Source organism: Equus quagga, chromosome 14 (assembly GCF_021613505.1).
Source record: "Equus quagga isolate Etosha38 chromosome 14, UCLA_HA_Equagga_1.0, whole genome shotgun sequence".
In the NCBI taxonomy this organism is placed as follows: domain Eukaryota; kingdom Metazoa; phylum Chordata; class Mammalia; order Perissodactyla; family Equidae; genus Equus; species Equus quagga.
This window is the reverse complement of record NC_060280.1, coordinates 84962110-84986817: the sequence shown is the minus strand read 5'-3', so window position 1 is coordinate 84986817 and position 24708 is coordinate 84962110. Positions and strand designations below refer to the sequence as shown.

The following is a 24708-nucleotide window of genomic DNA, read 5'->3' as shown; positions in this document are numbered from 1 at the left end:
GCTGCGCTCATTCTCTGCGTTTCGGTTCGTCTGCTCTGCCCCCAGAAGTCGTTGTGATAAAAGTCTCTGTTCCCTGACTACGACCTGTTGCCCTCAGTGAGGTCTATGCAGTCACCACCTTCAATCTGAGTACCCTGTGCGCTCCAAAGCTGGAAGGTCCTTGAAAGCACGGCGGGGTCTGGCCCTTAGAGAGTTGGGTCCATATCCCTTAATTATAGTAATAACGATAATGCCTGAAGAGTAACAATAATAATTGCCACACGAGGAGCATTAGAGTTGTAAAAATATTTGCAAAATATATATCTAACAACTTGTATCCGACGTCTACTAAGAACTCTTGCAACTCAGTAACAGCCAACCAAACCCAGTTTAAAAATGGGCAAAAGATTTGGGGTGTACAAAGGCCCTGAGGTAGCGAGCAAGCGCAGTGTGTCTGAGGAGCAACCAGGCCAGGTTGGGAGGTAGAGGAGGGATTAGGGGAGGCCGTGGGTGAGGATGAAGAATGGGCAGGGGCTGGGCTAGAAACCAAGGCCAGGGGGTGGGACTTTGTTCCAACTGACTGCGAAGGAAGAGGAGCTCCCCTCTGGGACACCCATCACAGTGTCTGTGAGGGAGGCAGCAGGAAGCCGTTCACTTTGTCAGCCCTTCTGTGCAGGACTGTGTCCCTAGCCACACATACACCAGGACACACACTGCAACACCTACATACCAGAGGACATGGGTTTGAATCTGGCTCTGTCTCCTACCACTGGGGGTGATCATAAAACTGCCACTCACTCTCAAAACCCATCTTTGTGTATTACTGAGGCGATAAAATCGAAAACATCAGATGATTCTAAGAGTGTCAGGGGATAAACATCTGTAACACTTTAAGAATTTAATAAACGGTAGTTAACATTAGTATCTTGTGGCAAAGCCACAAGTTAAACAAAATGCATCTTCCCACAGCATCACATTTGAAGATCTCAGATCACCCACGGACAGGAATCGCGAAGACTCACTGGCGTGCACACATAAAGACACACGCCCACAACCAAAACGAAAGCAACACCCAAGATGCAGGGTGATTTTTCTGGTGCACGGTTTGTATGGCTTCTGCAAACATGCAAAATGAAGCCATGTCTTGCTAAAGTAACATGTAAGTAGCAAACGTTTAGAAACACATGAAAATGATCAACACTAATTCAGTAGGGGGCAACTTTAGTGGGGTGGGGACAAAAGGAACTAGGACAAGCCCATAGGGTCGTCAAACCATTTGTCACACAAATCTAAAGTGACAGATCCAAAACATATACAGTCAACGCTCAGATTCGATTGAACTGGGGGTGGATTCCTGGGTGTTTACTGTATTACGCTTTATGTATTGGATACACTTCACCTGCCTGTACTTTCCTGTGTGGCCGTCACCGCCCCCCGCCCCACTCCATTTGTTTCTCTGCTGTCATGTCTCCTGGGCCCCATCCACCCCCCCGTGGCAGCTCCCGAGGGGAGGGACCTGCATCAGCTTCATTGCCAAGTCTTCGGCTCATGAACACCGCTGGCACTTAGGAAGTGCAGTTACTGCACGAATATCCTTCTGTATGACTGAATTATTTTGTTTGAAACAAAGAAAAAAGATGGGACTGAGGAGCCCTCGGGAGATCGGTCCCCACAGGCGCTGGGAGCAGCAGAGCCTATGGACCGTGCTGCGCGCCACCGCTGAGTGAGAAGCTGTCCACAGTCCCAAAAGCCCCTGGAGACACGCGGTGAGTGATATGGCGCCCAGGCTGCTTCAAAATATTCCCGCAGAAACAGGTGCGAGACCCCGCTCACTGTTCAATGTGGATAGCGGGTTCCCGGAGCTTTGTCCACCTCAGCCCTGCGTTCTGGGCTCACGTGAAATCCTTACGGGAATTTTTTTTTACAGGAGCAGCTTTTTAGGGGGAGGAAGGAGGGATGAATAGACAGGGCACAGAGGACTTCGAGGGCATGAAATACTCCAGATGGTATTATAACGGTGGACACGTGTCATTACACATTTGTCCAAACCCACAGAACAGACACCACCAAGAGGGAGCCCTCACGTCAGCTCCGGCCTCTGCGGGATCATGACATGTCCAGGAGGGTTAATCCTTGGTAACAAACATCCTACTCTGGTGGGGATGTGGATGGTAGGGGAGGCTATGCATGGAGGAGCAGGGGATATATGGGCAATCTCTGTACCTTCTGCTCAATTTTGCTGTGAACCTAAATCTGCTCTTTTGGGGGGAAAAAAGGCAGCTTTTAAAAGCTTAGCTTGCCCCCCACCCACACCTGGCTGCCACCAGTTAGCGGGAATCCTGGTTCACGGGGCCCTGACACCCGCCCTGGCCTCCCCCTCCCAAATGCCCCTTCCACAGGGGTAGGGAGTTCTGTTCTGGTCACCTGGAAGAGGACCTGGCACCAGCAGGGGACCAGGAAATGCACGATGGAGCTAGTCTTCCCCAGGGGATCTGGCTCAGGCTGGCCAGGAGCTGCTGAGGATCCAAGACCCCAAGCCAGCACCCCTCGTACCCGGGCCCCAGCACCCCTCCACCCCTAAAGGAGGGTACCAGATGAGGGCAAGTGCCCACTTTATTAGGCAGCGGCCGGCCCACAGGGCTCCCAGGGCCCGCCCTCCTAGGTGGACGACCACACACACCTGCTACCTGCTCCCCTGCCCCTGGGACCCTGGGGCGGGTGGGGAAGAGGAGATGCCAGGGGTGGGGGATGGCCTCACAGAGGCCTCATAAATACATGGGGTCACTGGCAGGGATGCAGACGAGCTGGGCAGCACGGGCTTGGGGAGGGTGGCCTGTCCAGGGTGGCCCATGTCACGCAGCCTCCTGTGTCTGCGGGGGCCCCGGTTCGGCGTCCAGGCGGCACAGGGGGCTGTCGTACACCATCTGCAGGTTCACCTTGTGGCCCACCAGCTCCCGGATGTTGTTGATGCCATATTTGATCATCGTGGGGCTTGGAGGATAAGATGCATGGTTTAGCACCAGGTCAGGTCATGGTCGCCTCTGAAGAGAACCTCTGAGAGCTCCCACCTTCCTCAGAGTGAAGGCCCAAGTCCTCCCCGAGGCCCACAAGGCCCTGCACAACCTGCTCCGTCACCTCTCCACCCTCATCTCCTCCTGCTCTCCCCCTTTGCTCCCTCCCTCCCTCCAGCCACACTGGCCTCCTCACTGTTCTCCACAGCAGCAGGCACGCTCCAGCCTCAGGGCCTTGGCACTGGCGGTTCTCTCTGCCTGGAAGGCCGTTCCCAGATATCCTCACGGCTCACCCCTTCGCCCACTCCCAGTCTTTGCCCAGACGCCACCTCTTCCAACAGGCCTTCCCTGACAAGCGCCTCTCCTTGGCGCTCCCTGTTTTCTCTGGAGCCCCAGCTGCCTTCAGATTCCCTCGAGGCTTTCTTGGTTGAATCCACCTATTTCCCTGCTCCTGATCCTCCTCCTCACTCCCCTAGGGCCTGGCTTCACGGAGGTGGGGTGGGGCTGCTGCGCTCACCGCACAGGAAGAGCGCACGGCAGTACTCACGAGGGGTCTGCCTGTCAGCTCTGTGGCTGACTGACATCCGCAGGCCCCACGCCTGGCAGGTGGCCCCCCTAGGTGGCTCGAGCACTCACCGCTCCAGGGAGAGGCCCCAGGCGATGACGGACACGTTCTCGGGGAGCCCCATGGGCAGCAGCATCTCTGGGCGGAAGAGCCCGGAGTTCCCAACCTCCACCCACTTCTTCAGGCCTGCGGGCGGGAGGGGCGACGGCTGAGCGCCAGCCTTGCAGCGGACTTGGGGGCGCTGTGGGGGCACGGGGCAGCCCGAGGCCTCCCTCCCCCAACCCCAGGACCGGGACGGGCCGCCCTGACCTTGGTGGTAGCTGAACACCTCCATGCTGGGCTCCGTGTAGGGGTTGTAGGCAGGCTTGAAGCGCAGCTGCGTGATACCTGGCGAGGACGGGGCTGGTGACCAAGGCATCTCCCCCGGCCGCCCCAGCCCTGCCCTGGCCCTGGCAGCCCACTCACCCAGCTTGGTGAAGAACTCCCGCAGGACGCCCATGAGGTGGCCCAGGGTGAGGCCGTGGTCAGCCACCACGCCCTCGATCTGGTGGAACTCCGCCAAGTGTGTGGCGTCCAGAGTCTCGTTGCGGAACACGCGGTCGATGGAGAAGTACTTGATGGGCGTGAAGGGCTTCTGGGGGCGAGAGGCCGGCCAGGCAGGGTGGGGGTAAGAGGGCAGTGGGCACCCCCGCACCCCCCACCCCCCGGGCCATGCCGCACCTTCCGGGCCAGGCGGTAGAGGGCACGGGCACTGGCTGCCGTGGTGTGCGTGCGCAGGAGGTTTTTCCGGGCCTCATCCAGCTTCCAGGTGTACTTGTACCTGCAGGGGCAGTTGGGGAGGTCCATGCCAGGGCCTTCAGAGCCCTACTCCTTCCCCCGACCCCCCGAGCCCTGGCCCTGCCTCACCCCTGCGAGCCATAGCCGCCCTGAGAGTGGGTCCGCTTGACGCGGTGGACGTAGTCCATTGGGAGCTGCAGGGCCTCGGCTGGATCTGGGCAGGAAAGAGCATTGTCTGGTCAGTCGAGCGTTTCCCAGACAGCCACTGCAGAGGACAGACAGCGCCAGCGCAGCTCCTGCCCCTGCGCTCACTGCAGCCGCCAGAGGGCGCCTGGGAACACCAGAGTCAGTCACATCCCCCCTCTGCCCAAAACCTTCCATGGCTCCCATCTCACTCGGAGAAAAAGCCACCATTCTCCCTGTGGCCCACAAGGCCCTGTATGCTGTCCCGTCTCCTTCCACTCCTCCTTGAACACTCCCTCCTGTCACAGGCCTCCAGCTAATCTGTGAGCACGCCAGGCACATTCCAGCCTCAGGGCCTTTGCACTGGCCACTCTCGCTACCTGGAACTTTCCTTCCCAGATACAGCTCCCTCCCTCACCTCCTTTGATCTCTGCTTAAGCAAAGACTTGATTTTAAGTTCCCCTTCCCCACGCCAGTTTTCCCCACTGCATTTACTGCCACCTGCCCCAGTGCACAGCTTGCTCAGGACATAACACCCATCTGTCTCACCAGGACAAAGACTTCTGTCTCATTCTGGCTGTGACCCTCAGGGGTTTAACAGAGACCTTGGCACACAGAAGGGGTTCAGTGACCATTTGTTTTATGAGTGTGCAAATTCTTAAGCTCCCTTTCCAGAAACACAACTTTAGTATGCCTGAAAAGGCTGGCATCGAATCCCACCTCCACCATTTATAAGCTGTGTGACCGTGGGGAAGCAATGTTCCCTCTCTGCGCCCCAGTTCCTCATTTGTTTAAGGGGCTAACAGTGCTGCTTCGTATAGTCAGCAGGAAGACTGGAACAGCGACTGGCACACAGTGGGTGCTCAGTGTTTCGGGTGCCATGACGATGGTGATGGCAGTGATGCTGCTCCCAGCGGGCTAAGGGGCAGCCAATGGCCTCGCCTGCCCTCCTGGTGGGGAGATGACCAGTGTGGACACTCACGCAATTTCAGGCAGTATTAAGGACTGTGAAAGAAAAAAAGAAACAGGAACCAAGACCGAAGACTAAGGGCGAGGGGCTTTTAGAACTCAGGGGACAAAGGCATGTCATGGTGGCCTCTCTAAGGTGACACGTCGGGGGGGGGGTTGGCTCCGAGAGCCTGCCATGAAGATCCAGAGAAGACGGTTCTTGGCAGAAGGCACAGCATGGGCAAAGGCCCTGAGGTGGGCAGGAGGGGAGGCGGGAGGAGACCCCAGAGCTTGACAGGAGTGGCTCGCACAGGCCTTGCTGGCCACGCTGAGGAGGATGGGGTTTATTCTGTAAAACGGCACGCCACCCCAAAAGGCTCTGGCCAGGCCTCGCCCCTCTGTGGCATGGCGAGGCCCACCCACCCTGCAGGAAGAAGGTGTCGTGCTGGTCACGCGCCGGGTGCTGCTGCGGCTGGAAGAGCGCGTCGAAGTTCCAGAAGGAGCTCTCGATGAAGTTGTCGGTCGGCATCTCGGTGAACCTGGCGGGAGAGCGGCCTGACTGCCCTGCTGTGCCCCGGAGCTGGGCCGGCACCCCCCGGGGCTCTCGCTCACCCCATCTCCAGGAAGATCTGCCGGAACTGGGTGCGGACCTTGAGCAGCGGGTGCAGGTGGCCGCTGTCAGGGAGGACGCCGTGCGCCGAGAAGTTGTAGGGCTTGAAGGGCCGGTCCCGCCAGGAGCCGCTGTGGGGGAGGCAGGTCCATGGCCTGCTAGGGCTGACCCCTCCCCACCCCGGCCCACTGACCCCTGCCCCCTGAGCACCCTCATACCTGGAGATCATCTCGGGGCTCAGCTCCGCCTCCTGCTTGGAGACGCTGGTGCTGAAGGCGCTGCCTTTGCTCACCCAGTAGGTCTTCAGGGTCCTGTGGCCAGAGGAGGGGAGGGGACACCACTGTCGCCTCCTCCATGAGGTTTCCCTCAATCGCTCATCTGCTGCTGACTCCAACCCCACCCACCAAGTCACTCTGCTTTATTTTCCTGCTGACACGTGTCATCATGTAAAACCCTCTTATTTGGCCCCCCGTGTTCATTCACTTATTCGTTCAACAAACAGTTATTGAGGACATGAGGGCCGGTGCAAGGCACTAAGTGTGCAACTGGGAATAATAAGTAAAGTTTAGAGGATTTATTCTGTGCCAGGTTCTGTTCCACGGAAGTCACCCCACAATTTTGTGAAAAGGAGCCATTTTACAGATGTGGAAACCGAGGCCTGGTGACTTGGCCAAGGTCACACAGCTCTAAGTGACAGAGCTGGGACTTGATTCGGGCAGCCTGGCTCCAGTCTGTGTTCTCATAACTGCTACACTACTGGGTGTCTGCTCAAGGGGGGGCGTCAGCCCTGTGAGAGCAGGACCGTGGGCTGTCCAGGTCCCAGCACCGTGAAGGACATAAACAGGAGGGAGGGCTTCTGTGGAACGTGAAGAGAGAAGAGGGCATCAGGGTGGGCTCTTTAAGGTGACCCATGAGCAAAGGTTCGACGCCAGAGCCCGCCTTGAAGACCAACCAGAAGACCGTTCTCAGCAGAAGGCATAGCACGGGCAAAGGCCCTGAGGTGGCAGGAGCCCAGCACACGTGCCTGATAACCACAGAAGTGGGGGGGGGGGGGGGGCCTGGCAGCACCGTGGCCCAATGAGGGTGGAAGGGCTCCCGTCCGCTCCCCTGCCCAGGGCCGCGCCCGCTCACACTTCAGTCAGCAGCTTCCTCTTCCTGAGCTCGCTCCTCTCCTTCTCAGCCAGCTTCTCGGCCTGCCCGCCCCGGACCAGCTGGAGCCGCCGCTGCACGTCATCCTCCATGCTGTCCACCTGTCGCCACGATGGGTGGGAGGGGCCGTGAGGGCCGGGACTCCCCCTGCCCACCCCCTGCCAGCCCTGCCGCCTGCAGGGACTCACCACTCGGAACACCCGGGGCCCGTCGGCCGCGCTCTTGTCCACGCGGATCCACTTGTTGGACATGGCCTTGCTGAAGCCCACCTTGCCGCTGGGCAGTCGCTGGGGGAGCAAGCCTGCAGTGAGCGGGGCACGAGCGTTGCCCTCACTCGGTCACCTCCCTAGGCCCTGGCCCCCAGGTCCCTACCATGAGCTCGCTCTGGGCCAGGCCCTCCGGGGGGACGCTGCGAAACACCCGGGCCTCATGGCTGCCCTCCCGGGCAATCTCCTCGCCCTCGGCAGTGAGCTCCCAGCGCTTGGTGGAGCGCAGCTCAGCCTCGATGATCTGCAGGGAAATGGGGGGACAGGCTTCAGAGCCAGGCACCCCGTCACCACAGCACTGGGGCTGCACAGCCCCTGAAGCCAGCTTCACATCGCGGTGACACCACTTCTCAGCCAAGTGATCTCGCCTGGCTGAGCCTCAGTTTCCCTTCTGTGACGTGGAGACAATGCGAAAGATGGCTTACGCGTCCCAGGATGAGGCAAAGTACTAAGGGGGTTACCTGGCGGAGGACAAATTCTTTCTATCACTTTTGGACCTGAGAAAGATTAAGGTCTCAGGTCAAGCGATCTGCCTCCGCGTTTCCGTGTCTGCCTCTCAGTGTCACAGAAGGGCCCGGGAGCTCCACCTTACACACAGGAACCTGAGGCGCCATGATGAGGATGGATTCAGGTCACACAGAGAGGGGCCAGGCTGGGTGGGGCCCACAGGTCCTAGCTCCCCCCTCATCTGAAATCCCATCTCTGCTCCTCACTTGCTGTGTGACCTTCAGAGAGCTGCTTAACCTCCCTGAGCAAATTTCTCATGCATGAGAAGGGTGTGGTGGGTTCTACCATACAGGACTGTTCTGAGGAACAACTGAATTACGACATAAAAAAAATGTGGAGTGGTTAGCATGTAGCAAATGCCACACAAATTCCAACTCCCGCTATTATTATTTTTATTCTTATCACTGTCCTCATCATTAGCCTGAACCACATTAAACTGCCACCATTTAACCCTCAGAACCTGTCCAAACGTCCACGTCACATCTATCAAGGCTCTGTCACCCCACACGCTGTAGCTTCACTCCTTTCTCTACACTGCTAGCTCGGGCTCTGCAGCCTGAGCGCCTAATTTCAAATTCAGTTTTGCCTGTCCCTTCCAGCACACCGATCAAGTTACTGACCAGCGCTTGGAAGGTGCCACCTCTGCAGAACGGGGATAATGACAGCACCATCATCTAGAGCTATGGCAAGGATTGGGTGACAAATCAAGCTGAGGCCAGAGTGGCACACACAATGTGAGCCTGATGAATACATAGCCCAGATCTGTTTTCTGAGTCCTGGCCTCATGGACCCAGCCTCCTGGGAAGCCCACGGGCCTCTCAGCATCCCCATTACCCTTCACTTGTCCGAGTCAGAAGGCTGGGCTTCTTCTGTGCTGGCCCTGCCTTGCCAAGAATCTCATTTCACTGCCTCTTTGGAATCCCTTCTGCATTCCAACCGCCTCCCTAAAGTGAGACACCATGCTCTCTAGTTTGGGGTTGTGCCAGCCTCTGCCCTCCTCTCCTCCACTCCAGCCCTGCCCCTGCCAATCCTTCCAAAGAGGGATGTAGGCAGCACACACATCTCACTGGCTCCAGCTTCCGCCATGGCTCCCAACTACCCCTTAGAGATCAAGACCTACAAGCCTTCCAAGTTCTGACTCTGCTGGTCTCACCACGTGTCCTCCCCACCTCCACTGATCCCTAAAGTGCCATGGCTTTCCTCCTCAATGCAGAGACCCGACTCAGCCGTCATCTCTTCTGGGACGCTCTCCCTTATCCCCAAGGCTGGGTCGGCTGTCACCTCTGGGTTCCCTGTGCCTTCTCCATCGCTCTGGTCACTTGAGTATCTCCTCCATCAGACCGCAACCCCCGTGAGGGCTGCGACTACGTCTTCCTTGCGCACCATCGTATCCCCGCCCCAGAGCCGATCGTGCCTCCGTGGACGTTTACTGCAGGAGGAAGGTCCGTGCACCCGAGCTCCTCGCCCGCGCACCCTGGGCTGGACGCACATACAACCCCCCAGGTACAAACGCGGGCCGGCTCACCTCGCCCAGCGCCTGCAGGCTCTTCACGGCGCCCACCACGGCCTGGTGCTCCACGCCCAGCTCGGCCGCCAGCTCCGCGCTGTCCAGGCCGCCATCGGCCGCCTCCAGCCGCCGCAGCAGCACGTCCGCCACCGGACCGTCCGCCATGGCTGCCCCCGGCGCACTCGGTGTGTCGCGGCCGGCGCCGGAACAGCCGGAACCGGAACCGGCGCCGGGAGCGTGTGCCGCCATCTTGAGTGCGGCACGCTGTGGTTCTGGGCGTCGCCATCTTGAGTGCGGCGATTGAACCTCAAAGGATGGAACGGACTCAGTCCTCACCTTACAGCCTAGCTGGACTATTGGGGTCTGGTTGACCACAGAGGTCAAATTGATGACCTCAGGCAGGGAATCGCAGCGTTGTTTTAAGCTTCATCCAGTCCCACCTGCAGTGGCTGTGTGACTTTGCAATTCTCCCTCTCCCTCGGGAGCCCTCCACTCTGTGGGATGCTCTCTTGCCCTCTGAGAGGGCTGTGGGTGGTGGGCTCCAGAGATAAGTCATTCTGCTGATGTCAAGAACTTTTTTTTTTTAATTTTATTTTTTTCCTTTTTCTCCCCAAAGTCCCTCAGTACACAGTTGTATATTCTTCGTTGTGGGTCCTTCTAGTTATGGCATGTGGGACACTGCCTCAGCATGGTTTGATGAGCAATGCCATGTCCGTGCCCAGGATTCTAACCAATGAAACACTGGGCCGCCTGCAGTGGAGCGCCCGAACTTAACCACTTGGCCACGGGGCCAGCCCCTGGTGTCAACAACTTTTACATTTTCAAGGGGAGGCTGGATAGGGCCATCCCCATTTACAGAGGGGAGAAGGACTCACCTCATCATTATAGTGAGGGTCACAGCCAGGCTGTGTGGACACCCACCTGTGTGCCCAGCCCAGGGCTGAGTGCTTCAGGTGTGTTACTCAGTTTCCCCTAAACTTTATGATGTAGATACTCATATAATTCCCATTTCCAGATGTGAAAACTGAGGCTTGGAGGGGGATATGACTTCCCCAATGTTCTACAAGGAGTTGGTGTCAAAAATTATAAACACCTCAGGGGCCAGCCCAGTGGTACGGTGGTTAAGTTCCCACGTTCTGGGTGGCCCATGGTTCGCCAGTTTGGATCCCGGGTGCGGACATGGCACCGCTTGGCATGCCATGCTGTGGTAGGCGTCCCGCATATAAAGTAGAGGAAGATGGGCATGGATATGAGCTCAGGGCCAGTCTTCCTCAGCAAAAAGAGGAGGACTGGCAGTAGTTAGCTCAGGGTTAATCTTCCTCAAAAAAAAAAAAATTACAAACACCTCAGATCCTGCCCTGTCACCTGCCCCATGCTCTGAAAAGATCAACACCAGGGCAATAATGCATAGTCTAGATCAGTGCTGTCCTACAGAATACAATGCAAGACACAAATGCAATTTTACAGTTTCTAGTAGCAAGCTTAAAAACAAAATGGGTGAAATTAATTTGAAGAATTTACTGATACTAATATGTCCAAATTATCATTTCAACACTGAATATAAAATTACAAATGAGGGGCCTGCTGGTGGCATAGCGGTTATGTTCGCGCACCCCATTTGGGCAGCCCGGGGTTCACTGGTTCAGATTCTGGGCGCAGACCTACGCACCCCTTATCAAGCCATGCTGTGGCAGGCGTCCCACATATAAAGTAGAGGAAGATGGGCACGGATGTTAGCTCAAGGCCAGCCTTCCTCAGCAAAAAGAGGAGGATTGGCAGTGAATGTTAGCTCAAGGCTGATCTTCCTCAAAAAAAATTATGAATGAAATACTTTGCACTCTTTTTTCATACTTAGTCTTCAAAGCCTGATGTGTATTTTACACTGACAGCACATCTCAATTCAGACCAGCCCCATTTCAGAAGGTCAATGGTCACATGTGCCAAATCACTTAATCTTTCTGTGTCTCAGCTTCCTCACCTGGATGGAGATGATAGGAGCCTGAGTTATTGGGAGAATTAAGTGAAATAGTGTCCATACATGTAGGCAGTATTTGCTAATACTAAATTGAGTGTGGACTGCATGTCAGGCAGTATTCTGAGCAGTAGTATGGTTAGAACAACGTCTAAGCATCTAACCGTTACAGCTGCCACCTGAACCTGGAAAATGGGCTTACTAACATTCCCCCTCCGGATCCTACAGTGAGAACCCAGTAGAAATTCAAGAGTCATCCCTCAAAGTCCCTTCTTGGTCTCAGAGCACTGTCCCCATGTTCGTTTATTTAATTCCTGCAGAATCCTCCCTTCTCTCTTCCCGTCACATGCCAAGGAAGTTTTAAGTCTGTTCTTTGCCAAATACTGCAAGAGACACTGGGGTCCACCGAGGGGAACAGGGCAGGCGCCGGGCTTCCGCAGGCAGGAAGCGCCAAACCCATTTGTCCATGACACAAGGGAGGGCAGGTGGGAGGGTCACTGGCGGGTCTGGAGTGGCCACCCCAGACTTGGGGCTCCTCCTGAGGGGGGACAGGTTGGCCTGGGGGAAGAGGCAGAACCCCAACTTCTCCAAGACTCCTCATTCCTCCCTTTTCGGAATCAGTCCCCACTGCTAACAGGGAAGCACCCCTCCCCAGCCTTTTGCCAGGCTTCACCCACCTTCCTCCTGCCCGCAGTCCACTCCCACGTTTCCAGGTCCAGGGCCTGTTTGCTCAGAGTTTGGGAAACCCAGCCCTCCTTCCTCCTTCCTGCAGCCCGGGGGCAGGGAGCTGGTGTCAGTCACTGTCGGTCAGAATAAGACTCCACCTGCAGGGGTCCTGCCTAACGCCCTTGGACCTTATCTTCCTCACCATCTGTCTCTTTTTTTCCTTCCCAGCGGAACTCCCTGACCTCTCATCTTTAGCCGTTTAGTTGCAAAAGCCAGGCCGTTTGTGGGAGACCACAACGCAGCGACCCCTTCATTTACCGCCTGAGGGAGGTGGGGGGTCAAGGAGAGGCTGCAACCAGAGGAATAACCCTACCCCCACCCTAAGAGCCACAGTCTATAGTCACATCTTCGAGCCTTCTGGGCTTCCTTCCCTCTGTCCCAGGACATCCCTAAAAAATTTGAAAGCATTTCTGCCGGGCATCAGCTGGCCACGGTCGCTCCTGCTGGCCTCCCAGGAGCTCCTATGACTTCAGAGAGGCTAAGTGACCTGCCCCAGGTCACACAGCAACAGTCTGACAGGACATCAGGGGCCGCACGGGCTGCATCGAGGAGAGAGCTTGGCCTGCAAGGCTGTGCCGCCTGAGCTCTGGTGCCCTCTGCCCCATCCTGGGGCGAGGAGAGAGAAAGAAGAGCGACAGAGCCGGATGGGGGGGTTCCCCAAATCCAGGGTAGAAGAAGGCTAGGAAGATCTTGCCCACCCCTCCCCTTAGAGGGGACGGGAACGAACGAGGCTGGGGCAGGGTCCTGGTCCTGCACCTGCGCTCGCGCGGGTTCTTTAAACGCCCAGAAACCCAGCGCTCGCGGCAGAGGGCGGGGTTGGGCCGAGGTCTGGTCACATGACCTAGCCTGGGGGGGCTCGAGGCTCCCCACCCCACCGGGGGGCGTCCCCCACAACGCGTGGTCGACCCTCATTGGCCAGTGGTGCGGCCAATAGAAATCGGCCATCTGGGAACCCAGCGTTCCGAGGCACAGCCTAACATGCTGAGCTGACAAGGGCCCAATGGGAAGGCAGGGTCAGGTCAATAGACCAATGATAAGGTTGGGGGCGGGCCAAGGGGGTCGGGCCAGGTTGCTCTGAGGGGCGGTCGGGTATAAAAGCGCGCGGCCGGCGGCAGCGTACGCCCCTACTGCAGAGCTGCCGCCAGGGAAGCGACTTAAAGGGCCCGCGCGCCGCCGCCCCCTCGGCCCGCCATGCTGCTACCCGCGCCGCTCCTGCTCGGCTTTCTGGGCCTGGTCGCCGCTGAACCCGCCATCTACTTTAAGGAGCAGTTTCTGGATGGAGGTAAACGTCTAGTCTCGCCTCGAGGCCGCGCCGGTGACTCTTCAGCCCCCCTGCCCACATCTGCGTTATCGCCTGTAATTATTGCTCAGAGGGCCAACATGGTGGCCCCCGGGGACTAGAGCCGCAGGCTGTCCTTCCTTGTGCGTCCCTGGGGAGCGTGGAGGGTGCAGCAGCCTCCCGCGGCGGGACTTAAGGGTTCGCCCGAGGATCTCTTAAGCCACTGCAGGTGTGAGACTAGAGGTTGGGGCGGGGGCCGTCGGAGGGGGGACTCGCCTGCCCCCGGCAGTTGTGGCTCCTGGGAGATGTTTGGTGGGAGGGATCAGCTGTACTGACGTGCCCTTCTGATCCCCTAGACGGGTGGACCGAGCGCTGGATCGAATCCAAACACAAGTCAGATTTCGGCAAATTCATCCTCAGTTCCGGCAAGTTTTACGGTGACCAGGAGAAAGATAAAGGTAAGAGCCTGGGGCTGGGAGCTCAGATCCAGCAGGACTTCCTGGAGGAAGCCGTAATCACCCATCACACAGCCTGGGTATCCCAAGGAGCAGGGGAGGCGGAAGAACGGGGGAGTCCTGGGTATCTCCGATCCTTAGGGTTTTGGGGGGTTGGGGCCGAGCCCTGAGCTCCCTGCCGTCTTCTAGGGCTGCAGACCAGCCAGGATGCCCGCTTTTACGCCCTGTCGGCCAGATTTGAGCCTTTCAGCAACAAGGGCCAGACGCTGGTGGTGCAGTTCACAGTGAAACACGAGCAGAACATCGACTGTGGGGGCGGCTATGTGAAGCTCTTTCCAGATAGTTTGGACCAGACCGACATGCATGGAGACTCAGAATACAACATCATGTTTGGTGAGGGGCCCCGCCCTGGCGCTGACCTCTGATTAGTTAGAGAGACACTGAGACCCCCTGAGTTCCTTGTAGCTGTGAAAGGTGGTCTTGAGAGCACAGAAAATACATAAATAGTCAAGCTTTTCTTTGGAGGGGAAGTTGAGGGGGTGGTCACTGTTAGCAGCCATTTATTGCATTTTTAAAGTTGGTGTAAGACTGTCTGCTAGGGAGATCTTGTGTAGGTATTTCCCGGTTATACAACTGAGGATATTGAGTTCTGGAGCACTGGTTTGTTTTTTCAGGCTCCACTCACAGCCCCTTAGAGACACTCAAGGTTTGAATCCTGTTTTTGAAGCCCCTACAGACCTGAGTTTAAGAACCAAGTCTTCCTCTTGTAAAGAGGGTGGGGGCGCTCGCAGTGGGGCGCAACCTCCAGCTTTAACTGGACCTTCCTCTCCCCTAGGCCCGGACATCTGTGGTCCTGGCACCAAGAAGGTTCATGTCATCTTCAACTACAAGGGCAAGAACGTGCTGATCAACAAGGACATCCGTTGCAAGGTGAGCCTGGGGGTGGTGACAAAGGGCTGCCAGGGGAGGCTCAGAGGCCAGCCTGGTGGGCGGGGCCACTCACCTCCTGCCCTCTTCAGGACGATGAGTTCACACACCTGTACACGCTGATCGTGCGGCCGGATAACACCTATGAGGTTAAGATTGACAACAGCCAGGTGGAGTCGGGCTCCTTGGAGGATGATTGGGACTTCCTGCCTCCCAAGAAGATCAAGGATCCCAATGCTGCAAAGCCCGAAGACTGGGACGAGCGGGCCAAGATCGACGACCCCACAGACTCCAAGCCTGAGGTTGGTGCTTAGGCAGGGGCCCCTCACCCTGGAGGGTGTGGAGGAGAGCTGGGCTGACTCGGACCTTCTCGTGTACCCTCAGGATTGGGACAAGCCTGAGCACATCCCCGACCCCGATGCTAAGAAGCCCGAGGACTGGGACGAAGAGATGGACGGAGAGTGGGAACCACCGGTGATTCAGAACCCAGAGTACAAGGTGAGCCTGGGGCTCTGAGCAGGGCGGGGTCGCCCGGGGGTGGGGGGAGCGTGCTGATCTCCACTCACCCTCTGGTTCCCATCTCCCTCTGCAGGGCGAGTGGAAGCCCCGGCAGATCGACAACCCCGATTACAAGGGCACGTGGATCCACCCAGAGATCGACAACCCCGAGTACTCCCCAGATGGCAACATCTACGCCTATGAAAACTTTGCCGTGCTGGGCCTGGATCTCTGGCAGGTGAGGCCCAAAGGGAAGAGCAGGATTCAGGAGACCTCAAGTGTTCAGGGTCACCCAGGAGGAAAGGGACAGGGATAGCATTGAACCCCGGGCAGGTCTGACACCAAAGTGGTACTTTTTTTTGAAGAATTTCTTGCTCTGTCTCTGTGGAGTTCTTATGGCACCCACTTTGAGTTTCTATTTATATGCCAGGTACTTCCCCTAGTACCTTTATGCAAACCAACTCATTAACTGCCCCCAGCAACCTAGAAAGTGGTTAGATAATTAGCTTCCCAGGAACTACAGGTTTGTTTCTTATTTATGGATACACTTTCTGTGCCTAGAAGGGTGCTGGCACATAGTAGGAACTGGAGCAATACCTGAATAAGGCTGAGGCCCCATCTCACAGAGGCAGAAACTGAGGTGCAGAGAAGTCATCAGCCCCAGGTCGTATAGGCAGGAGATGGCAGACCAGGGGTTTGAACCCAGGCAATCTGTTTCTTAGCCGCAAAGTTAGACGGCAGCATTGTGGAGTGGTTATGGGAACGTGGCCAAGGCCAGGGCCATCGAGTGCCCCCTCTGACCACCCATCCCTCCATCCCCCTTTGCCCACAGGTCAAGTCTGGCACCATCTTTGACAACTTCCTCATCACCAACGACGAGGCGTACGCCGAGGAGTTCGGCAACGAGACGTGGGGTGTCACAAAGGTGGGACCAGCGTCTGGGCCTAGGCCTGGGGGTGGGCAGGGCTGGCAGGCGGGGGCCAGGCCCTGAGTGTGTGGTCTGCATGCAGGCGGCAGAAAAGCAGATGAAGGACAAGCAGGACGAGGAGCAGAGGCTAAAGGAGGAGGAGGAAGACAAGAAGCGCAAGGAGGAGGAGGAGGCCGACAAGGACGACGAGGACGACAAGGAGGAGGACGAGGAGGATGAGGAGGACGAGGAGGAAGATGCCGCTGGCCAGGCCAAGGATGAGCTGTAGGGGCCGCGCTGCCGCCGCTGCCAGGGCTGGACTGAGGCCTGAGCGCTCCTGCCACAGAGCCGGCCGCGCCAAATAATGTCTCTATGAGACTGGAGAACTTTGATTTTTTTTTTCCAGGCGGGTTCCGATTTGGGGTGGATTTTGGTTTTGTTCCTTCCCCTCCCTTTTTTTTTTTTCTTTTGTACTGGTGTTGTGTGTCTGATTCTCCTTCAGGCCTCACCTGGGGGCTTGCATCTTTCTTGATTAACACCTTTATCTTCCTCTGTCTTCTTCCATCCCCAGATCCCTTAGTTCCCCTCGAATTTGGGGGCAGAGGGGGTGTGGAGGAGAAGCCCCAGGCGTGAGATTCCATCTCTCTCTGTCCTGGATCCCAAAGGGGGCAGGAGAAGAGGTGGCATCGCCAGCCCCCCAGCACTGAGCAAGAATGGGGCTCCTAGTGCCTGAGCTCTGACCCCCCCCTTCCTCCCCTGCCCCCAGGACTGGGCCACTTCTGGGTGGGGCAGCGGGTTCCAGCTCCACTCACTGAGAATGTAAGAACTGCAAACAAAATTTCTATTAAATTAAGTTTTGTGTCTTCCTCCTGTGTCTCCTTCTGGGGGAGGTGACTCTTGAGTAAGACTCACTTTGCAGCCACTAAAGTTGGCTCAAAGTCCCATAAGGTTAGAGGGGCCCTTGTTTACCCCTACAACCCCAAACCCGTGGGAGAAGTCACTTTATAAGTGCCATTTACAGATATTCCGCATATTAACTCATTGAGTCCTTGCACCAAACTGATGAGTTGTGGTTCTCCTGCCAGCTCAGTTTCATGAGGAAACTGAGGTCCAGTACTCTGAACACAAGTACTTCTTAGCTGTTAGCAAGACTGTGTAGAGCAATTGTGCAATTTTAAATATTTTCTTAATACAATTGGTAAAAATTACTAAGTACTTTTATAATCAAGGAAATGGGCTGCCTAGGGTCCACAAAGCTGCGCCTGAAGTCCCCTGGGTGGGTGGGTGGGAGCTGATGTCCCTGTTGCAGGAGAGGTGAGAAGCCCTCCACTGAGCCTGGCCTGTTGGCAGCTTCTGTGCCCAGGGCTTGCAGCAAAGGGAGCAGCAGGACCTGGTTACAGTTGGGCAATGGGGGAGGTGTCAGGTGACGGTCTGGTGCCCAGCTTGGATGGAAACTGAGAGGTTTGGAGGCAGGTAATGGTCAGTGTGGGATATAGGGGAGGAGGGGGGTTTCCACCCACTAACTGGGAAGCAAGCCCGTGCTCGCTGCCACCCCGTCCCCCCAGAGCACCATCTTCAGCTTTGGCTACCAACCTTCAGTACCTTCCTCCCGCGCTGGGCCTGCTCCAAGCTCCTCTCCTGGCCTGGGACCCAGCCCCCGGTCCGGGAACCTCTGGGGCTGGTGTGCCCAGGGCAAGTTGCAGAGAGCTCTGTGTGCAACGTCGGGAGGCCTTGAAAATTAACGTCTTCCTTAAGTACTTCGGGGGTCATAGTGAGGATAGCGGGGTGAACAAGGTGGACAGGGAAGGAGCAGCAGAGAGGTGGGAGACCCAGGAACTAGAACGGTAGGTTCATCCCCCGAATCCGGCTTTCCCTCAGCAATGCGTGAGGCCACCAAATGGCCCCATGTCCCCGCTTCCACGGCCAAACGTGTTTTTTAGAATTTCCACTGAGTGCTTGACACGGGTCCCGTAGGAGTGGCCACACCCGAATAAAACTCACTTGGAAGCAGAAAAACATAAACAAATGTTTTATGGAAGAAGTGCAAATATCTAGAGCGAGCATGTGAAGAATTTTGTTCAACGTCATCCACAAAGAACCGAAACTCAAAAGAGCGTGAAAGCGGGGACATCGGAGCCATTTTGTAGATGCATGACGTCACCGCTAACGGGCATGGCGTCACTCGCAGGAAGCCACATGATGAGTGTGCGCACTGAGCGAAAAGCACTCGCCCGTCCCGCGGAGCTGAGTTTAGTCTGCGCATGCCTGGCCCGAGGGCGCTCTCGTGCGCATGCCCACGAAGGCCAAGGGGCGGGGGGGGGCGCGCGCAGGTCACGTGCTCTGGTGGTCGGCGCGCGCACCGCCTGCCCCGGAAGCGGTCGGCGCGCGGCGCGGCTGGGCGCTAAGATGGCGGCGGCGTGAGTTGCATGTTGTGTGAGGATCCCGGGGCCGCCGCGTCGCTCGGGCCCCGCCATGGCCGTCACCATCACGCTCAAAACGCTGCAGCAGCAGACCTTCAAGATCCGCATGGAGCCTGACGAGACGGTGCGAGCCGGGCCGGAGCCCCGGGGCGGGAGCGACGGGTGCCGGGGTTGGGACGGGGGGGGGGGGGGGGGCGGGGATCCAGACGGGAGGGGCGAGGAGGTCGGCGCGGGCTGGGCCGGGCCCTGCCCAGCCTCCCACCCTGCCCGAGTCTTCTGGAGCCCCCAGTGGTGCCCAGCCCGGCCCCTGGCGCCTCCACTTGGGCGGTGCTCGGGGCCCGCTCTCCGGGCGAGGCCCCACCCCCGGGGCCTCCGCCAGGACCCGGCTCCAATGTCAGCGTCCTCGCGGGCCGCAGGAGCTGCCGGCTCGGGTTCCCGGCCGGGCCGCGCTCTCCAGACGGGGGCTCTGCGCTCCCAGCTTTGCAGGCGTCTCCTCTGGACGCTGGTGGCTGGATCTCGGAGGAGTGGCCAGGGGGTGTTGGGCGGTGACAGCAGCGACGACGATGATGACAGTAAACCGTCTGAGTTTCAGTGGTCCGTGTTTGCTGGCTGTTTGTTCTTTTTCCAGTCACAGATCGTTGTGGTGTTGTAATCTTAGTAAATCCATGAAACAGGCTTGTTGTTTGGGGCCTTTGCCTGCCCTTGTCTTAGAGACGTGGAAATCTAGGGTTTCAGGAACGTGTTGCCCCAGGCGCAGACAGCGAGTCATGGCAGAGCTGGGATTCAGATCGCGTTCTGCCCGTGGTCAGAACATGACGCTGCCTTCTTAGCTGGAAAGAGACTTAGGATCTCACAAGCATAGCGAGTGTCTAGCTGTGTCCTTGCCACTTTCTGCACAACTATCTCCTGAGGGAGACATTGAAGTCCGCTTTTGGTAGAAAAGGAAACAGACTCAGATTTTTTTGACCAGCCCAAGCGTTTGATTTTCAGCAAGGTAGCTAACCTCTCTATGCTTCCGTTTTCTCATGTTGTAAAATAAAGCTGGTGACATTTATTTCATACAGTTGTTATGAGGCTTTGAAACTGTGACATGTGTACACTTACAACAGCACCATCACCTTAGGATGCTCTCGGTAAACACCGCTGTCAGCAGCGTGGAATGAGGAAACCCAGCTCCCCTTTGTTTTGTTTTACTTTGACTCCTACTTTACACTATCTGAAATGTGTATTTGTTTTCTTCTTCCCACATTAGTGGCACCTCTGTGAGAGCGGGGACTTGTGTGAAGTTCTGTTCCCAGCTGTGTCCCTCAGTGCCCGAAACAGCCCCTGGCACATGACGGGTGTTCAGTACACACCCTGCTGAGTGGTGGGATGAATGAACAAACTCACCTCTGGCTTGCTTGACTGAAGTTTAGCTTCTCTGCCCTCAGGGCCTGCAGCCTCTCCCCTCCACACTAGAACGGAAGAGAGACTCTTGGGGTTTGCAGTGGCTGATTGTACCCATCCCCCCAGGTGAAAGTGCTAAAGGAAAAGATAGAAGCTGAGAAGGGGCGCGATGCCTTCCCCGTGGCTGGACAGAAGCTCATCTATGCTGGCAAGATCCTGAGTGACGACGTCCCCATCAGGGACTATCGTATCGATGAGAAGAACTTTGTGGTCGTCATGGTGACCAAGGTGGGTGCAGTGTGCTGGTTGGAGGGGTGGCTGGATTAGCTGGGGAGCTGGCAGAGAGCCGTGTGTGCCCGGCAGAGATTAGCCATGAGCAGGCGGGGCCGGGACGGGGCGGGCTGTGGGGACTAGATAGGGGAACTGATGTCTGCTCTTTTTCTGGGTGTCACAGGCGAAAACGAGTCCAAGCAGCGCAGTGCCCCCAGAGACCTCACCCACTGCTGCCCCGGAGTCCTCCACCACCTTTCCTCCGGCCCCTGCCTCAGGCATGTCCCATCCTCCGCCTGCCCCCAGAGAGGACAAGAGTCCGTCGGAGGAATCAATCCCCGCGACGTCCCCAGAATCCGTGTCAGGGTAAGGCAAGGAACAGCACTCCCAGCTTGGGCCCTGTCCTCCCAGCACATTCCAGCGCCCACATACGTGACCCCACGCACCTGGGGGGAGGGCAGGCCGCCAGGAGCCAGGGTCCGATTTCTCTTTCTTGAATTTGCAGCTCTGTTCCCTCTTCAGGTAGCAGCGGGCGAGAGGAAGACGCGGCCTCCACGCTAGGTGGGTGGGGGGTCCCCCGGGCAGAGCGACTGGGTGCCCCAGCCATTAGCTGGGCCTTGTGTGAGTGCGGGAGGGCCTGGGAGCTGTAATTGCCTCTCCTTGGTAACCCAGGCCTTGCTGCTCCCTCCATAGTGACTGGATCTGAGTATGAGACGATGCTGACGGAGATCATGTCCATGGGCTATGAGCGAGAGCGGGTCGTGGCCGCCCTGAGAGCCAGCTACAACAACCCCCACCGAGCCGTGGAGTATCTGCTCACGGTGAGGGGGCTGCTGCCTCCCGGGGAGGCCTCCATGGAGTTCATGGGCTCCAGTGCCCTGATAGGTGGTCAGGGTGCCCCCAAAAGCCTTTGGGTCGTGGTTCCAGTCAGGAAAGGCTTCCTGCGGGAGCCTGTATGTAAGCAGTGGGGTGGGCCTGGGGAGGCTGGGGCCCAGGCCTCACCTGTCTTGTGCCAGGGCTGAGCATGCAGGAGGGAGGCAGTGGACAGTCTGTGCATTGGAACTAAATAGGATCCCCAACAGGGAATTCCTGGGAGTCCCGAGCCAGAACATGGTTCTGTCCAGGAGAGTCAGGTGTCTGAGCAGCCGACTACAGAAGCAGGTGAGTGGATTGGGGGGTGCGTGTGGGGGGGGTGTCTGCTGTCAAGACATCTGACTCCTCCTGCCCCTCGATGCCACGCTCATCGTTGGCTCACCCCTGGGCCTTTGCGTTTGCTTCTGGGTGTCCACTGTGGTGTCTGACCACGCACCTTCCTCTTGCCAGCAGGAGAGAACCCTCTGGAGTTCCTGCGGGACCAGCCCCAGTTCCAGAACATGCGGCAGGTGATTCAGCAGAACCCGGCACTGCTGCCGGCCCTGCTCCAGCAGCTGGGCCAGGAGAACCCTCAGCTTTTGCAGGTGCGGCCCTGGGGGCGGAGCCAGTGCAGGCGCCGTCTCCCCTCCCCTCTGGGTACCACAGCCCCAGAGAGCAAACCTGGCCTGTCATGGGATGTAGGAGTTTCCCTATATTTGGAAATAGCTCCTGCTGCTCCCTGCGGCCTGATGGCCTGCCCAGTCTCGTAACCCTGCCAACCACCCAGGGAGGTGTGAGGGCTGTCATCATTGCCCCCACGGAGGAAGACGCCAGAGGCTTGGAGCAGCCTGGCAGCTGGTGGAGCGTGTGTGTCTCCAGTTTCTTGGCTCGGTGCTCTTCCTTTTGGGTCTTGTGGCTCTGGCTTGGCTTCACATGCAGCTGGGGCTTCATAAATGTCTATGGGGTTGCAGGGTAGCCCCCAGGACCGCTGGGCCCCTGTTGACTCTGGGACCACCGTGCTCAGCAAGGCTCCATCCTGCCCCTGAAGGGTCCTAGGCAGAGGGATGGTATCCCCACTTGTGCCAGGGTCCTCTGGGTCCTCCATGAAGGCCTGCCTCTCCTGGCCTGGTACCTGTTGTCCACTGCTTCTCCTCCCACTTCCCGGGCTCTGGTGCTGGCTCCTCCTGCTCACCCCTCCAGATGTTGGAGGGCCTAGGCTGCGTACCTCTTTGTTCACCATCTGTGCTCGGTCCTTCCTGCACGTTGTCCTGGGCCTTCAGCCTGTGGTGCTCCTCAAGTCTGTGTAACCAGCCTGGACCTCTGGATGCGACACTCACCTGTGGCTGACTTTATGCCTTTGTCAAAGTGCTTTCTAGATGTCAAAGACTTCAGAACAGACCCTTCTCCCAGCCTTCCCCATCCCCACGTGGACCGGCCTGGGGTTGGTCGAGCCCCAGGCCCTGGGGGCCAGCTAGGGTTGTCCATCACCTGTCCTGTCTGATCTGCTTCCAGCCCATCTCACTCAGCCCAGCCTTGCAGTCCACCTCCTCTCCCACCTGGTTCCCTGGCAGCTACCACCCAGGCCTCTGCTTCTCCTCAGCCCCAGGGTCCATTCCGCACATGGAGCCAGATTCCTGAAAAAGCACTTTTTTTCCTTGATGTGAAAATTGTGAGACGTACATAAAATTAGAGTTGTATTAGCACCCTTACATATGCGATACCCAGATGAGTTAACCTTTTTGAAAGGTATATGTCTTTCTGTATTTACATTACTACTGTGATGTTCCATTGCACTAGAAAGCACTAGAAGAAAGCGAGTCTGGTCTCTGCCTCCTCTCTGATCTCATCTTCTGCTTCTTCCTTCTTCCCTTCCTTTTTTACTGTGTTTTGCCACAAGGGTCTTGTGTTTCTGGGATTTGCTAAATGCATCCCCACCCCTGGGCCTTTGCACTTGCTGTTTGCGCTTCCTGGAGGAAATTCCCTCCCCATCTGGCAGGTCACAGACTGCTCCCTCCTGGCCTGCAGTGTTTTTCCTAGCCCAAGGTCTGCCGTACTGTATGCCAGGCGCAGTATTTATGTTGTAAATAATTGTCCATTTATTTGCATGGGGCCCATCTCCCCACTCTGGAACATCAGCTCCAGCAGGACAGGGCCCATGTCCACTGCTGTGTTGCTGTTTGGCTAGAACAAGCACTCTAAATATGTGCTGAGTGAATTTTGAAAAAGCAAGGGCTGTGATAGGGGCCTGGGAAGGGAGGACAAGGCATGTGGGTCACCATCCCTTCCCCTCTGTCTCCCACAGCAAATTAGCCGGCATCAGGAGCAGTTCATCCAGATGCTAAATGAGCCTCCTGGAGAGCTGGCAGACATCTCCGATGTGGAGGGTGAGGTGGGCGCCATAGGCGAGGAGGCCCCCCAGATGAACTACATCCAGGTGACGCCGCAGGAGAAGGAAGCTATAGAGAGGGTAAGAGGCTTGGCTGTGGGTGGCCCCGCTGGGGGCAGGCCTGGCCCGCTCACGCCTGCCCCTCTCCCTGCAGTTGAAGGCCCTGGGCTTCCCCGAGGGCCTGGTGATCCAGGCCTACTTCGCCTGTGAGAAAAACGAGAACTTGGCTGCTAACTTCCTCCTGAGTCAGAACTTTGATGACGAGTGATGCCGGGAGGCCGGGCTGCCCACTGCCCCCCCACCCCTCAACTCCACGGAAGTTTTATAACAGAAAAAAATATATATATATTCATGTTTATTTAAGAAGTGGAAGAAAAATCAAAAACTTTAAAAAAAACCACCCCAACTTCCCACCCTCCTAAAGTGGCCCCCATTCGCATCTTGGCCTGAGAAGACCCGGGCCAGACAGCTGTCCCCATCCCCCGCCACAGCCCTGCCTACTTGAAGGAGCTGGCAGGACTGCAAGCGACAGATGGGCCCCTCTTGGCCTCTGTCCCAGCTCCCTGCAGCCAGATGGAGAGGCGGCTGCTTGCTTCCCATCCCCCGAAGAGCCCCCGAGACCTCCCCCGCCCTCTTCCAGGGTGAGGGGAAGCTGGAGCCCCGGACTTGGGTCCTCCATTGGAGTGGCCCAGCCTTCCATCTGGGCGAGCACCCCAAGGCCCCTCCCCACTCCGGCCTTGGCCTCCAGCCAGCATCTCCTCCCTCATCTCCTCGGCTGGGAAGGGGGAAGCCTGGGCTGTCCTGCTTGGGGAGGGGGTAACATCAGAGCTGCTCTGGAGGTCCAGCCCCCCCCCCCCCCAGCCCCAAACAGAACCGTGTCTGATAAAGGTTTTGAAGTGAATAAAGTTTTAAAAGCTAGTCCTGTGGTCTGTGCCTGCTGGGGCTTCCCACTCCTGCTGGTCTGGGTCTGGGGGCTAGTTGGGCCCGGGCAGTGTAGGAATGCCGAGGGGGGTAGAGGGCGCCGTCAGCCTCTGCAGGTTGGGGCTCCCAGTGTCTCCCCCCTCAAAGCTGTCTCGTGTCCAGGCGGTGGGCCCCCGCTCAGACTTGGAAGGGCTGCCTCCCCCCCCC

The 24708-nt window shown here is 57.5% G+C and overlaps 3 protein-coding genes across 4 annotated transcripts; 2 read left to right on the top strand and 1 right to left on the bottom strand.

Annotated features, from left to right (window-relative positions):
* Nucleotides 1–852: 852 nt before the first annotated feature.
* FARSA (phenylalanyl-tRNA synthetase subunit alpha) lies at nucleotides 853–9696 on the bottom strand. Its single transcript, XM_046638477.1, has 13 exons — nucleotides 9521–9696; nucleotides 7595–7732; nucleotides 7411–7509; nucleotides 7205–7323; nucleotides 6292–6384; nucleotides 6076–6204; nucleotides 5887–6002; nucleotides 4462–4546; nucleotides 4276–4375; nucleotides 4021–4189; nucleotides 3865–3942; nucleotides 3627–3741; nucleotides 853–2970 (listed from the first exon to the last, which is right to left on the bottom strand). The coding sequence occupies exons 1-13, from the start codon at nucleotides 9665–9667 to the stop codon at nucleotides 2832–2834; spliced, it is 1527 nt and encodes a 508-aa protein (XP_046494433.1). The 5' UTR covers nucleotides 9668–9696; the 3' UTR covers nucleotides 853–2831.
* Nucleotides 9697–13319: 3623 nt separating this feature from the next.
* Nucleotides 13320–17132, top strand: CALR (calreticulin). The gene is made up of 9 exons (XM_046638368.1): nucleotides 13320–13482; nucleotides 13836–13937; nucleotides 14124–14327; nucleotides 14770–14864; nucleotides 14954–15163; nucleotides 15246–15359; nucleotides 15454–15597; nucleotides 16192–16284; nucleotides 16370–17132. The coding sequence occupies exons 1-9, from the start codon at nucleotides 13392–13394 to the stop codon at nucleotides 16553–16555; spliced, it is 1239 nt and encodes a 412-aa protein (XP_046494324.1). The 5' UTR covers nucleotides 13320–13391; the 3' UTR covers nucleotides 16556–17132.
* A 1507-nt stretch (nucleotides 17133–18639) lies between these two features.
* On the top strand, nucleotides 18640–24498 carry RAD23A (RAD23 homolog A, nucleotide excision repair protein). 2 transcript variants are annotated; one of them, XM_046638141.1, is made up of 9 exons: nucleotides 18640–18810; nucleotides 20199–20360; nucleotides 20527–20708; nucleotides 20848–20903; nucleotides 21036–21163; nucleotides 21425–21503; nucleotides 21666–21799; nucleotides 23497–23661; nucleotides 23735–24498. In XM_046638141.1, exons 1-9 carry the CDS (start codon nucleotides 18739–18741, stop codon nucleotides 23846–23848), a joined length of 1092 nt encoding a protein of 363 aa, XP_046494097.1. In that variant the 5' UTR covers nucleotides 18640–18738; the 3' UTR covers nucleotides 23849–24498. The 2 variants fall into 2 exon arrangements, with proteins under 2 accessions (XP_046494097.1, XP_046494098.1); XM_046638142.1 differs by having other exon boundaries at nucleotides 18641–18810; nucleotides 21669–21799.
* The last annotated feature ends 210 nt before the right edge of the window (nucleotides 24499–24708 follow it).